General features: G+C 39.6%; 2 protein-coding genes across 10 annotated transcripts in view; one reads left to right on the forward strand and one right to left on the reverse strand.

The window, feature by feature from the left end:
- The window catches only part of sptan1 (spectrin alpha, non-erythrocytic 1), a 46,184-nt gene extending 45,648 nt beyond the window's left edge, over positions 1–536 (forward strand). For all 9 annotated transcript variants that reach the window (XM_030065812.1, XM_030065815.1, XM_030065807.1 and 6 more), the window contains one exon: positions 84–536. In XM_030065812.1, the coding sequence (XP_029921672.1) occupies positions 84–209 (126 nt within the window). In that variant the 3' untranslated portion in view covers positions 210–536. The remainder of the gene's footprint in view (positions 1–83) is intronic.
- On the reverse strand, positions 525–8,322 carry dync2i2 (dynein 2 intermediate chain 2). The gene is made up of 9 exons (XM_030065816.1): positions 8,064–8,322; positions 5,247–5,501; positions 4,905–5,014; positions 4,387–4,544; positions 4,172–4,281; positions 3,527–3,697; positions 2,863–3,095; positions 1,367–1,524; positions 525–899 (listed from the first exon to the last, which is right to left on the reverse strand). Exons 1-9 carry the CDS (start codon positions 8,139–8,141, stop codon positions 661–663), a joined length of 1,512 nt encoding a protein of 503 aa, XP_029921676.1. The 5' UTR covers positions 8,142–8,322; the 3' UTR covers positions 525–660.
- Positions 8,323–11,972: the final 3,650 nt, after the last annotated feature.

Below are 11,972 nucleotides of genomic sequence, written 5' to 3' on the forward strand. Positions count from 1 at the left end.
CAGATGTGGAAACTTAACGCTTTGCGACTCCTGCCGCCGTCTTAACTTGGACAGAGGATTAACGATCTTCTTTTCCCTTTCAGAACCTGACCAAGGAGCAGGCCGACTACTGCCTGTCACACATGAAGCCCTACCTGGACAGCAAGGGACGGGAGCTGCCGTCGGCCTTCGACTTTGTCGAGTTCACTCGCTCGCTCTTCGTCAACTGATCCCTCCCCTCACCTGCCAGTGACCAATCGGGACGCGTTTTCCCTCACACACTTAAACACGAATACACGGCTGAAACTGCATGATTGTGGCACTAGGAATACTCACTACTTACAACTATCTGTACCTATCTATTTATCTAGCTCCATTCTTCACTATTTGTGCTTCTGGTGATAGCGTAGTGGATCTGTCTGCATTTGAATGTGATTGTTTTAGCTGTTTTAGCTTGTGCTTTCGCTGGATTTAAGACCCTAAATAGTAACAATAATGTGACAACATCTTAATGACTGCAGTGTGCTTTTAATAAACGCTACTGGTTAGAACTGGAACCCCAAACCCTGGTGTCTTTATTGTACTTCCACACTTCTTACTTACAAAAATAGATAATAGTATTTGAAAAACAAGTAAACAACATGATACACAGCTAACATCCAGTGAGCCTGGACATTTAGTTCATTCTGCAACCTCTCTGGCCATCAGCTCCAGCTGCACGGTCTCTCTGGGGCTTTGCTCTGTCAGATCAGCACTCAGATGCCAAATGTTGACGGTGCCATCTGTTTTTCCCACGGCCAGCAGGTGAGGGTTCTGGGAGTTGAAGGCCAAGCAGGTGGCAGCTTGGTTGGCACCACCCTGGTCGATAGTGGCTGCTGGCCGCAGGGACCTCCGGCCCAGGTCGAATATCTGTACCACACCTTTCAACAACAAACAGTTCAAAATGTAAGTCAGCAAAGCTGCATCTGTCCCAAACTCAAGTGCACCTGTCTACACTTTGGTGTGACATCGCCAGTGAGGTATTTCAACTGTGTTGTCACAATGTACAAACTGTGAAAATATGGTATGTATTAATTCTTCACACAGCAAACAAAATTATGTTATAGTATCAAGACGGTCATTTAAAACACATTAATTTCTATCACTGTTTCACACAGATAAGGGCAAATTTAAATTTTGTCTGGCATTTCTGTTAAAAAAAAAAAAAAAACATAACAAAATATCACATTTTCTGAAGCAAATAGTTTTTCACACGTATAGGTTTACTACAAAAAGGGCTACATCTCAGCTAAAACACTTCAACGTCTCTACATATTGTATCAAATTTCAAACACCTGAAATATTAAAAAAATAATAGATAACAACAAACTGAATTTTGTTTTGGTACCTTGTCCCGTGGCTGCAGCAAACACCAGTGGTCTGGTTGGAGACCACCGCACATCGAACACGTAGGAGTCTGAGACCCTGACAGAGAGCAGCGGGTTGGTCTGCAGCAGAGAGTGGAGGTGGGCCAGGCCATCCGTCCCCACACTGAGGAACAGGTTCCTTCAAAAACCACAGAACACACCAAGAGAAAACCGACATGAAGGTCTACTTGGGTCAGGAGAGAGAAACTGCTTTACGCCAAGTTTGCTACGTCATCTCATATTGCCTGCTTATGACCAGAGTTGGATTCAATTTGTCAATTTTCATGCAAAAATATTTTCATGTGTCTGCAGAGGCATAATACATTCACTTGAGAAAATATTTTGGCATTTTTCTGAGTGAGAATTTTCTCAGAATTCCAAGAAACTTTTATCGAAATCTGAGATAATTATCTCATTAATCCAGAAAAACAGCACAGGGTAGATATCCTCTGAAACAGCATGAAGACCATCATGTCAAACCAGGGTGAAAGCTGCTGCGAGCACTATTTACTGACACTACATTTTTCACTGAACAGTAAAACATTCAGAATTCAGCCCCACAAGAGTGGAACCTCATCAAAATGTCTCATAATTATCAGCTCAAGTTAAAGTTTCCCCACAGACAACCTGAGCTGATTGTGATGAGACATTTTGACTGGACCCCACAAGTGATTGTGCCCTTGGGACTGGGATATGAAAGGATATTTTGGTTTTTGTTAATTATGCAATTATCTAGGTGTCATACTGGTCAAATAAATTCATACACTGCAAAAAGTCAAATCTTACCAAGATTATTTGTCTTATTTCAAGTCAAAATGTCTTATTTCTAGTCACAATATCTCATTACACTTAAAATAAGACATGATCAGCTCAGAAATAACTTGTCTTTAGATAATTTTCACCTGTTTCAAGTGAAAATTTACTTGAAACAAGTTAAAATTAGCTTGAAACGAGAAACAAATTCTGCCAATGGAACAAGCAAATTTTTACTTGTTCACTTGTGTCACAAGTAAAAATTTGCTTGTTCACTTGTGTCACAAGTAAAAATTTGCTCGTGAATCTTTTCAGTCATTGGAGTTGGAAGTTGTTTCAAGTAAATTTTCACTTGAAACAAGTGAAAATTGTCTAAAGACAAGTTATTTCTTAGCTGATCATGTCTTATTTTAAGTGTAATGAGATATTTTGACTAGAAATGAGACATTTTTACTTGAAATAAGACAAATACTCTTGGTAAGATTTTGACTTTTTGCAGTATAGTGGGGAGATAAAAACTTTTTTTCTTTTGGACCAAAAAATATGGACCAATGTTTTATCATCGCTACAACACAAAAATGTTTGAGTGATTATTTTAACATAACGTTTTAATAAAAAATACAGTGGAGCATTCTTTGACCAGTATGACACCTGAACAATTCCATAATTAACACAAACTCAAATCTCTTTTTGAGCAGTGATGGGTGCAACAGGCAGCTGTCACCTGTGGAAAGGGGAGCAGTGGATGGAGTGGATGGGGCTGTTGCGAGGCCTGAAGGAGAAGACCGCTGGGGCTCTCAGCGTCACACTCTGGCCTTCGGAGGGCGCTGCAGCCAGAGTCTGGGAGGAGAAGGAGCATTTGAGCAGTAGGCCGCCCTCAGAGCCGACCAGGAAGATATCAGAGTCCCAGGGAGACAGAGCCAGGGCAGTGACACCCACATGACTGCTGCCACGGGCCTAGAGGGAACAAACATGGCTGCATTTGTGTCGCTCTCAACACCCACACACATGTAACAAGTTCATTTTCATATTGTAGTGGAATGAATGGGAAACAGTGGCTGGATGAACAGGTAGTAAAAATGATATCTGAGTTTTCAAATACAACTGCTCACTTTGGCAAAAGAAAAGTGTATACATTTTGTTCAAAAATAGATATTATACTTAAAAAGGTGAAATTACTGGATCCACAGGATCCTTTAACTGCCACTTGGAAGTGGAGAAAGTAACAGAGCAAAGAATGCTCCACTGTATTTTTTTACATTTCCATACCCAAGTGATGCTCATGTTGGTTATGGATTTTGAAATATAACATTCTGATATCAGAATGTTTCATCAAATCACAACTTGGGCACCCTATACGTGATTTTCATCCACAGCCTCAGCCAAACCTTGTAGTTTGAGCGGCTGCTGTGAGGAACCTGCTGGCGGACTAAGGCGTAGCCGGCGCTCAGGACAAAGCCGCCTTGGTCTGGATCCAGCGTCCAGAGCAGCACCCTTCCTCCTGAACTGGCGCTCAGCACCCCAAACTCTCCTCTCTTCTGGAGGGGCACCCAGTCAACCTACACAGCATACATTCAGAGGAGGTTGTTTTAATCCTCCAGTTAACGGAAATAAATCACAGAACGTCTTGTTCCCATTCATTTCCACTGCACTTTGTTGATATTAGTAAGTTGAACATGAAATTGTGACACCCACATGACTCATGAATATGAATCAATTTAAAGCTTTTTAAGACCTTTTAAAGACAGTTTTCAATTAGATGTGAATATTAGACATGTATTTTTCTTATTCAAATAATATTTCTAGGTATCAAGGTAAATACTATGTATGGTTGGTTTTTAACTTGATTATTCTATGGACTATTGTTCATAGAATTTTGTCCTTTTAGATTAGATAGTGCAGTAGCACTGTAATAAATCTAAGTGGCAGGGTGCAAAGGCCTCTGAAATAGGATTTAGACCACAGAACACTGAAAATTTCCACTGAAAGGAAACTACCCAATAAAAATATAATAAACACAACTGTTAACTGGCCTGATAAACTGGCTCTCTATGACTGTCTGCAGACATCCCAGTTTGGGCCATCACAGGGTCCTGTGTGTGACTGGTGTCCCAAACCACCACCTCTCCAGTGTAGAGACCCCCTGTGGCCACAGCAACACAGAAAACACTTCACTCAACAAACGGACATGATAGAGGATGGCTCAGTGATCAACAGAAAAATAGGAAATCCCCAACTCGGACTGTACCTGCAATGAGGGAGGGCTGGTTAGGGTGAAAGGACAGAGCAGTGACTGTAGTGGGAACATCAATGACCAGATCAGGTTGTTTGGGGTTCAGGCCTCGACGGTCCAGATTCCAGGTACACACATGTGACTTCTCAGTGCCCCAGTCTCCTTCATCAATACTGCAAACCAGAAACACGCTCAGCCAAGTGACTTACTGCTCAGTGATGGTAGGAATGAAAAGGATTAGGACCACTCAAAAAAAAATTCTGACATCCATCACAGAATTCTGAGGAAAAAGACAGAGGCAGAGTGTCCATTATGAGGTTCCTCTCAGAGCTCTGTTTATTTTGTGTGGCCCTAATGCTCTTCCATGTCTTCCATATACAATACTCCTATGTCCATGTGCAGTGCACTCTGTTTCTCGTGAATCTTTTCAGTCATTTGAAACTTATGAAAGACTGAAATGGAACTTGATCCTCAGGTTTCTAAGAGTTTCTATAATTTCTTCATACATTATATTATGTAGAACTCAAACGTACCGGCCGTAGGCACAGGCAATAACTGAACCTGTACAACTCCAGGATACGCTGGTTACATGAAGACTTCTTTCTTGAGCACTGGGATGTTGAAGGCGATGTCGGCATGAAACCTCCAAAAAAATGAACAAGATAACTTCTACTAAGAAGGGCGAAACAACCAAGGCCAAATCATCAATTCACAAACAAGTAGAAACATTAATCTACCCTAAAGCCAAACTCATGAATTCTCCTTTTACTTGGAAAGCAAATGTTAGCATGTTGAATCTGTGAAACGGCACTAACATCAGTAACAATATGACATACACAAGACAGACATGAGTTTGAATCGCTCGCCCTGCTTACCAGCTGGCTTTGATCCTCCCAGTTCACCTGGTATCCATCAAAGGCATGGCTCCTGGCATTCTTGACCAGCTCTTTGATGACCCTGTCTTCAACCTGACGGAGGAAGTCCCTCAGGCCAGGTGGCTCTGGCTCCTCATGCTGGAGGAGCTGCTCTGTGACGTGGTCCTGTGGCTCAGTCTGTGTGCTGCTGACGGCAGTGGACACAGTCTGGACCTCAGCATCGGTACTGTGCAGCGCTCTGGTTTGGCAGCCTCTCTGAAACACCAGTGGACCCATTGAACTATGTACCTTCTTTACTATGAAGGTAAACAACATCTACAAACTGTAAATTTCAAGACTCCAGCACACTCTCTAAGTTGCACTGATATATTTATTTTGCATGCAATGTATTGGTGCTAGAGCTCTGTGATGGCCACCCTGCTGCCACACAGGAAGAAGTAGCCTGCCTACACCAATACTCCACAGCTTTATTACTCTTTGACACTAAACTGTTTCTAGTTTGCGGTGCGCACATTTTAATTACTCTGTAGATGTCAGTATGTTAAAGTTTTTGTTCTGTTTAGTTATTCTCTGCTGTGTTTTGAGTTACCTCAGTTCATGGTGTGTGGTCCAGGTAAAAGAGGAGCCAATGTGCACAGCTGCCCTGAGTGGAGTAGCTGGGAGACACCAACTGTGGCTGCTTCAAGGAGGGGGGTCTCCTTAGTTATTTTGATTTATAGTTATTGTTTAGATGTTGACTAAGTTTGTTAATATTACTAAGTATGTTATGGTATATAGTTATTTCTGTACTTTCTTAAATCTAGCCATTGGTTTAATGTACTTTGCTTAGTTTAGTTGGTCTTTGTCTAACAGTATTTAAGCTCCCCTGTGTGTCTTGTAGTTGGGTCGGTTTCTCTTCTGCTCAGTTAGTCAAGTGCTGTTCAGTTGCCCTCATCTCCAGAATTTCTGTTAAGTGTCTTTGTTTTGGACTGTGTTGTACTTTTTTTTTTTTTTGCATTTGAGTGAATAAATGCCCTAATTTTCCTAACTAAAACCTGTGATTCGTCATGCCAGCTTGCTTGGTTCCTCACAGCCTTCATCAGGTAAAATTTTCAACTGCAAAATCATGTTTGGCATTTCATTTAGAGTGGTATAAAGCCTAAATTGTCCAGTAGAATTTGGGTGTAATGCTCTAAAACAAAACCTTTAGTCTGAATGACTTGCCATCTGAGTGTCTGTTGATGTTAACACTGAATGCATCCAGTACTATAAAGACACATAAAACACTAGTTTCTCTATTCTGTGCTGTCAGACAAACAAAAACTGCTGAAATTGCTTGAAGTCAAAACATGAAGGCACTCATTTGATACACAGAAAGCCTGATAAAGTTTGCACTATACTATGAATAAGAATATGTGTGTCCCATAAAATAAGCCATGCATGTTTCTTGTAGGACGTATGTACTGACATGATGCATGTTGGGAGCTATGCACTTTATGTCACAGAGGTACATGTGTGATCAGTTAATATTGTACACCATGCGTATGCTTACTGTCACTGTCTTTTGTAAAAGACATTGTGTATTGTGTGTTGTATGCAGCTATATCAGCACTCGGAGCTCAAGACAAATTTCCTGCCAAGGACAATAAAGTTTATTTGATTTGATTGATGTTATAACTAAAACTATTACACTACTGTGTCGCTGTATTTCTCTTTCAACATAACTAATGCTACCTTCAAGTATTCCTTGTGAACCTCTGCTTCAGAGTACATACAGTAAGTCATAACTGCAGCAGCATGTCTTATTTTCAAATACTGGAATAAAAAACACTGCTGAGGTCATTGTTGCAAATTTTGTGAAAAAAAAAGTGTTGCGTTTCCCTAAAACTTATGTCATAATATGTATATATGCCCAAAACCAACAAGTAAATAAATAATGGCACACATGCCCTAAACCCTAGATTATTAATAGCCGATATACTGATGAGAATTAAGAACAATGTCTCTACCAGAGGACAGGAGGAAATGTAATATCTGTTATCCATCAGGAAGTCACTCTGCACCTCTTTCTCACTGGCCTTTGAGCACAACAAGCAGAAACGTCAGTGACTTGTCTTGCACTTTACTGTTTCCGAGCAGCACCTGAACGTAGCATCAGTCATCTTGAGTGAGCATCAGCCAATGTGAGTGGGCCCTTAGTTCAGGTTCGTGCGAAATCGATGCAGGCTACTATGCCGCGTTCACGCCATATGGTATTTGCCGTAAATAACACCTTCCCACTTGTAAACAGCGTCCCAGTCAACATCCAGCGGGTAATTTGTGGTTGTAAAGCCACCAAATAGCCAGATGAGTGATGGCCATTCCACACCATTACTTTTTCAATAGCTATGTAGAATAACTCAGAAGGAGCTCAAACTCTGATGCAGACCTTATATCACAACAAACTGAGCTAGTCCCTGGAGCAACTGATTCAAAATCTGCACCTCACCTGTTTTTATACTTTTCATCAACTCCACCTGCCAATTTTACCTTTAAAGTCAGTATTAAAACTTCTTAATCAACATTTCTGCAAGCTCCGACATATCCGACTAGGAGGTAAATAACGCCGAAATATCTGAAAATAACGACCGTTAAACGTTGATAAATTCAAATTTAATACTGCTGTTATCATGCATGTTTTTTTACCTAACAAAAGCAACTCTGCCTATCATAAAACCGAGCACATTTTGTCACATTACCTGGTTAATAGCGTTATCTTATGTTAGCTAACGTTGGCTGGTGTTTTATAGTTTACTCAGCTAAGATATCGTTGGAGAAAATGTGTTTATCATAACATACCGACTCCCGTGTCAGCTGCTGAGACTTCCTCCACTGTGACTCGATGCCCACAGAGTCCAGGACTTCGTCGGTAAACATGACAAAGACTCTGTTCAGCTCAACCTCAAGTTAAAAAAACACGAATATTATCATTTTCTGTGCTGCCTCTGCTGTCGACAGTTCAGTCAAAATCCCACAGCTGCATTCCTGTGGCGTGTTTTTCGTTAGGAGAGTGCTAGCTAGGTCGCTACCTAGCTGCACGCTAGCGCTTAAAGCGACTGTTGCCATGGCAACAGGCGAGGCAACGGGGAAGATGAAGGGAACGAGAGGGAAATCCCACGTTCACTTCCGCCCATTTGGCTCTGATAACACTGGTCAACAACAAATTTATTGTTTAAGTTTTTTGAGCTGATTTAGGCTCATTTTGGTGTGCTGAATCCAAAAATCACATTGGTTTTGCTCAATCAGGTCAACTTTCTGAACTATGCTACATATTGGCTTTTTAACATTTTTGCTTACATTTATGGGCATTTTCACGTCATATGGTACAAAATTCTTTCATATTTCTTGCAATAAACAAATTCTGAAGATTTTAATTTTGCCAATTTATGATTAATGTTTTTTTTTAATATTACGAAGCGGAACTGGAAGCATGGAAGGCTTTTGTTCTGGTCGTGAAGAACTTTCTTGGCAACAACAAGGCCAGGAACTATGCAGACCTTGTCACCAATATGCTGACTGCTTTCAGAAACCTTGGATGCAACATGAGCATCAAAATGCATTACTTATTCTCACATATGGATCGGTTTCCTGAGAATCTGGGATCAATGAGTGATGAGCAGGGAGAGAGATTCCATCAGGACATAAAAGAGATGGAGGCCAGGTATCAGGGACGCTGGGATGCAGTCATGATGGCTGATTACTGCTGGACTCTGAAGAGACACATCCCTGCTGCTGAGCATTCGAGGGGTTCGAAGAAACGAAAGTTCATGCCCTGAATTTTGCACAATGACGACTTAATGTTCAATTTACATGTACTTACCTTTATCAATGTCTATTATTCAATTTACAGGAATTAAAGTTTGTAACACTTAATAAATACATCCTGTTAGAATTTTTTTTTTTCTCTTAAAACCTATTTTGGGTGAGAACTATATAAAAAATCAACTGATAAAGTCACAAAAATGTAATCAATTTTGTGAGATCAAATTTTTCAAAATCAAATAAGCAAAAAAAACCTGACCTGATTGAGAAAAATACATGTCATTTTTGGATTTAGTGGTGCAAAATGGTCCTAATTCAGTTGAAAAAACCTAGACAACTTGCAAAAAAAAAAAAATTTGTAACCCAGTGTAATTTTTTAAAAAATCTTTATTTCAAGTCATGAATAAACAAACAAAATAGCAGCATCACTTATTAAAAAAAAAAAAAAGATGAGGCATTAGGATAATAAAACATAAAGTAGTGCAAAAAAAAAAAAAAAAACCTAACGAAGGAAAAGAAAAAAATAATGTCATTATTAAAAAGGCGAGTGTATGACAAAAAACTGGACAATATTGCATTCATGGATTTGGTAGCTTTTTTGTTTTGTGAGGGTATTGTTCCACTTCCCTCATGAATACAAAGAATTCAGTTTTTTTGGTTGTAAATTTACATTTGTGAATGTGGAATTTGGCAAGAGGTTAAAATAAATTTATAGGTAAAATGCTTTTTCATCTTTGAATTATCCGTGAGTCTGGAAGGTTTGGCCATGAATAAATAATAAATAAATAAATAAATAAATAAATAAAGTCAACGTTACGCTAAAGCCTGTCTTTTGACAGTTTTTTTTCCATTTGTAATTGATGCTCTACAATGCTCACAGAAGATGTTTTTTACTGTTGTAATTTCCCAGTGACCATAATAATAATAATTAAAAACAAACAAACAAACAAACAAAACAAACAAACAAACAAAAAAACACATAAGTAATTACTCATAACTTACTGCTGGTCTAATTAAAGCTTTTATCAAAGCTTCTTTATCTGGGATATATATTCTAAATCGACTTCATTGTAAAATACAAGTAGTGCATTTAGTAGTGCATGAGCCCAAACTGGTGGTGGTGGTGGTGTGTGTGTGTGTAAAATGTAGTTATCATTGTTTTGAATAGATTCACCATCCCTCAGTTTATGCTTTATTTACCAGGTTGGTGCCAGTAGTAGGTGTCAGAATTATGAGTACTTTGTCTATTTCCTGCTGCTGTTACTGCTGCTGCTGCTGCTGCTGTTCAGTCGTTTTTCAGATTTCGTCATTGGATCTCTTTTAAATGTCTCTAAAAGTCTTTTAAATGAAGCACGTGGTGTAAAAGTACCCTGAACCTTTGACTTTTTTCATACATTTTAAACCAGATTCCTGCTGACGTGATGGATGTGTCAGATCAGAGTTCATGTGGTTTCTCTCCCACTGAACATACTCACATCACCCCCAGCATCATCACTCCTTCACTGTCTGCAGTGGTGGACCAAAACAAAACATGAAGGATGAGCAGCAACAAGAAGCAAGAAGTTGCAAATTTAACAGATACATGAGCAGATGGAGGAGATGACTTGTCTGCACCAGTAATTTATTAACTGTGACAACTGAATGTCATGCAAATGGCATTTTTTGTTGTTGTTCAGCAGCATACGTGTTGTTAATGTGGGGTCATGGTACAGATCCTTGCACACTGATGCCAGATAAGGGTTCACATACAAAGATGGATGAACAGTCGAGACAAAAAGATCAGATCTAAGGAAAAAAAAAAAACAGAACTGGCTTTCTTTCAGCTGTGGTGTTTGACTGACTTGAGCTGTGTTGGGTTCATCATTAAATTGGACGCAATGTTATTTCAGAATAATTATTCTTGATGGCAGCTACTATGTTTCCTCCATCAGTTTGTATGTTGTGAAGAGCCAGGCCTATGGCAGGAAAAAATCAGTTTTAAACCACCACCTCTCATTTTGCATTTTCCATTTTTAAAAAGGAACATTTAAGTGAGGGGGTCTGAACGTGCTCTGGATCCCCAAGTCAACATTTAAAGTGATTTTACCCTGCAGGAACCCTTACATCAAGACGATGGTCTGTGGTCTGTGTTCAATATAAAACGTTGTGACTGTGAAAGACATCTGAACGCAGTCTAATAGAATTTGAGGTGAATTAAATTTCAGTGAAATTAATTTCTCAGGACTCCCTGGAAGCCCCACTAGGCCCCCCAGGGGTCTCCAGACCCCACTTTGAACAACACAGCTATAACTGCATGTTAAAATGTTTAAGACTGAAGATGTACCAAGACCCTGTAAGAATTACATCATCAGGCCAGCATCAACAGTCTGACTGCATATTTTCTGCCTGTCTTTTGTTAAACAGGCTTTACTGCCACCTATTGGTGGGAGGACTGCATGACAGTTGTATCCAAGAACATTCAGACACCATATCATAGATTTTACACATATAATTAATCTTGAAGGAATAATTAGATGTTTTTGGTTGGTGTTTTTGTTAATTACTTGCTTCTGACAGCAGATTGATATTTGGATGTGGCAGAATGCAGCTTAATGAAGAATTGCTTGTCAAACTGCCAGGAGATGTTGAGTGGCCTACACCTTCATAGGTTGGAAGAGACATGAAAAAACATCCAACAAGTACAGCAGGCTTCTGTAAAAGAATTAAAAGGAAAACCTTTATGTCATGTATTCATTATCTAAGGTGTTTTATGCGCATGAGTTTACCATTTTAGTTCAACAAGTATTTTATGGTCCTCACTGTACTGAAGCATCAGCCCAATGTAATGTAGAGGAGCAACCTGTGTCTGAAAAGCAGCGACATAATTCACCAATAAACAAACACTAAATCCTCAAAACCTCAGTCAGGACAAACTGTTGTTTATTTTAAAACCCACTTGCAATATGG

The sequence above is a fragment of the Myripristis murdjan genome, chromosome 12 (assembly GCF_902150065.1).
Source record: "Myripristis murdjan chromosome 12, fMyrMur1.1, whole genome shotgun sequence".
NCBI lineage: Eukaryota > Metazoa > Chordata > Actinopteri > Holocentriformes > Holocentridae > Myripristis > Myripristis murdjan.

Bases quoted from the DNA above. Each gene is read 5' to 3' on its own strand.
- dync2i2 (XM_030065816.1), bottom strand. From the start codon at position 8,141: ATGTTTACCGACGAAGTCCTGGACTCTGTGGGCATCGAGTCACAGTGG. The intron at 5,502-8,063 runs GTATGTTATGAT...CTGGTGTTTCAG, and splicing joins AGCAGCTGACACGGGAGTCG to AGAGGCTGCCAAACCAGAGC. The intron at 5,015-5,246 runs GTAAGCAGGGCG...ATTTTTTTGGAG, and splicing joins GGGAGGATCAAAGCCAGCTG to GTTTCATGCCGACATCGCCT.